We start from the raw sequence: 2,949 nt of genomic DNA, 5'->3' as shown, positions 1-2,949 counted from the left end.
TGCCCCCCCCCCCCCCCGCCATCCCCCTCCCGCGCCGTCCCGGTGACTCACGGCGCTGGCATCGACCGGGGCCGGCGCCTTCGGGCTGGAAAATCGGAGCGGGAGGGGCTGCGGGGCTGAGTCACGGCCGGGGGGGTGCGGGGGGGGGGGGGGGCCCTCACCGCCGCCTCGGGGCGCCGCCGCAGCTGCCCCGCCCGGGGGGGGGACACACACAAGGGACCCCCCGCAGCCCCCGCCCGGCTCCAGCTGCCGCCGATGATCGTGTGTCGGGATCGCGTGTCACGGGGGGCGGAAAAAGAAGGGGGAGGGGGGGGCACCACCCCGCAGCCCCCTCCCCACCGGCAGCCCCAGCTGCCGCCGTCCGTCCGTCCGCACCCTGCGGGGAACTCGGGGGGCAGCGCCCCACGGCTCGGCCCCCCCACGGCACGGACCCCCCCCCCCCCCCACACACATTACAGCCCCTCCACGGCACGCCCCCCCCACCAGCACGGTCACCCCACGGCGCAGCCCCCCCACCCCATGACATGGTCACCCCACAGTAAAGACACCCCCCCAGCACGATCACCCCACGGCGCAGCCCCCTGCCCCCCCGGGGGGAGGAGCCGGCAGCGGTGACACCCCCGGCAGCACCGAGGGTCCCCAGCAGCCCCCTGCCCAACCCCGGGGTGCCACCCTGCCGCACTCTGCCCCCCCCCGGGGACCACCCCGCACCCTCAGGGACCACCGTGGCCCCAGGGCCAGGGGGTCCCCATTGATGCACTGTGCCACGGTGGTCCCTGCGCCCCCCCCCCAGGGGCTGCAGCTGCCCCGATCTTGGGGGGGACAGGGATGGGGAGGGGGGACGTGCCATCAGCTCGGGGCTGGGGGCTGCAGAGCCCCCCCCGGGAGCAGAAGCGTTCAGGTGCCCCCCCCCCCCCCAAGGCTGGGGACCCCGCTCCCACCCAACCAGGGGGTCCCGGCACAGGACCACCCCCCCGTGGGTGCTCAGTAGCTGGGGCCGGGGCAGACTGGGGGTGTCCCAACCGCCCCCCCCCCCACATCTGCACAGCCCCCCAGGGAGCACAAGGGTTCGGGTGCCCCCTCCCCAGCCGGGGGGGGACCCAGGGCTGGGGACCCTCCTCCCACCCAGCTGGGGGGTCCCTGGGGGTTCTGGGGCTGGGATGGGCCGGGGGGGCGGCTGGGACACCCCCTCATGTCTGCACAGCCCCCCCCAGGAGCAGATGCCCCCCCCCCCAGGGCTGGGGACCCTCCTCCCACCCATCCGGGGGGTCCACGTGGGTTCTGGTCAGTACCTGAAGCCCAGATGGGCTGGGGGGGGTGTGTGTCTGGGACCCCCCCCTCATGTCTGCAACCCCCCCCCCACCGGGAGTAAAAGGGTCGAGTGCTCCCCCCGACCCGGGTGTCACCCAGCGCTGGGGACCCTCCTCCCACCCATCCGGGGGGGTCCCCGCGGGTTCCGCTCGGTACCTGGGGCCGGAACGGGCTGGGGGGGGGGGCGTCTGGGACCCCCCCCCTGCGGGCGGCGAGGGGCTCCGGGTGCCGCTGCTCCCCCTCCTCCTTCCTGCGGTAGAGCCGGTCCCCGCCGGCGGGACGTGCCCTCCCGGTGCCGGCGTCCCCGGCGGCGCGGGGCGGGGGGGCGGGGGGCGCCCTGCGGTGGCGCTGGAGGGAGAGGGGCACGATCTCGGGGGGCAGGCGCAGGAAGCGGCGCAGGTGGGCGACGCCGTCGTCCGTCAGGTACCAGTAGAAGTGGCGCCAGGCGAAGGTCTCCCGCACCAGCCCCCGGGCGCGCAGGGAGCCCATGGCTCGCAGCACCGCCAGGTTGGGCACGCCGGGCAGCTGCGGGTGGCAGCGCCGCGGCCGCCGGTCCTTCTCGGCCACCAGCACGCCCTCGCGGAACAGCAGCTCCAGGATGGCCCGCAGCCGCTCCAGCGGCATCAGCATCCCCGCCACCATGGCGCCCCGCCGGCCCCCGGCCCCCTCGGCGCGGCTACGGGGCGGCTACGGGGCGGTGGGGCCTGGCACGGCTCGCTACGGCTCGGGATGGACTGGCACGGCTCGGCACGGCCTTGGCACCGACTGGGATGGACTGGCACCCTTCGGCACGGACGGGCACAGATCAGGATGGGCTGGCACCCTTCGGCACGGCTCGGCACGGGTGGGCACAGATCAGGATGCTCTGGCACGGCTCGGCACGGCTCGGCACGGATGGGCACGGATCGGGATGCTCTGGCACGGCTCGGCACGGATAGGCACGGCTCGGGATGCTCGGCACAGCTCAGCACGGCTCAGGATGGACCGGCACCCTTTGGCACGGCTCGGTATGGCTTGGGATGGTCTGGCACGGCTCAGGATGGACGGGCACCCTTTGGCACGGCACGGTACAGTCTGGCACGGCTCGGCACGGTACGGTGTGACACAGCTCACCAGCGCTTGGCACGGCTCGGCGCGACTCGGCACGGTCTGGCACGGCTCACCACGGCTCAGGATGGACTGGCACCCTTTGGCACGGCTCGGCACGGCACGGTCTGGCACGGCTCACCACGGCTCACCACAGCACGGCGCGGCTCAGGATGGGCCAACACGGTTTGGCACAGCCCAGTATGGCCCAGCACAGCCCAGTATGGTCCAGCACAGCTCAGCACAGCTTGGTACGACCCGGCACGGCACGGCTCGGGATGGTCCGGTACAGCCCAGTATGGTCCAATACAGCCCAGTATGACCCCGTACAGCCCAGTACGGTCCAGTCCGGTCCAGTCCAGCCTAGTATGGTCCAGTCCAGCCCAGTATGGTCCAGTCCAGCCCAGTCCAGCCCAGTCCAGCCCGGTACGGCCCGGCAGAGCGCGGCTCGGCGCTGGCTGCCTGCAGACGGGCGGCAGCTCCACCCCCGGGCCGGGAAAAGGGGGGGGACGGGGGGGGGGGGGCCGGACCGTGGGGCCGGGGGGGCCGGGA

At 74.8% G+C, this 2,949-nt stretch overlaps 1 protein-coding gene across 1 annotated transcript in view; it reads right to left on the bottom strand.

The window, feature by feature from the left end:
* Nucleotides 1–1,953, bottom strand: part of PLEC (plectin) — a 46,853-nt gene extending 44,900 nt beyond the window's left edge. Inside the window, exons 1-2 of the mRNA XM_074145496.1 lie at nucleotides 1,541–1,953; nucleotides 1,452–1,483 (exon numbers count right to left, since the gene is read on the bottom strand). Coding sequence (XP_074001597.1) covers nucleotides 1,452–1,483; nucleotides 1,541–1,953 — 445 coding nt within the window. The remainder of the gene's footprint in view (nucleotides 1–1,451; nucleotides 1,484–1,540) is intronic.
* Between the last annotated feature and the right edge of the window lie 996 nt (nucleotides 1,954–2,949).

Source organism: Numenius arquata, chromosome 3 (assembly GCF_964106895.1).
Source record: "Numenius arquata chromosome 3, bNumArq3.hap1.1, whole genome shotgun sequence".
Taxonomy (NCBI): domain Eukaryota; kingdom Metazoa; phylum Chordata; class Aves; order Charadriiformes; family Scolopacidae; genus Numenius; species Numenius arquata.
The sequence above is the reverse complement of the archived record's forward strand: the minus strand, read 5'-3'. Positions and strand labels throughout refer to the sequence as shown.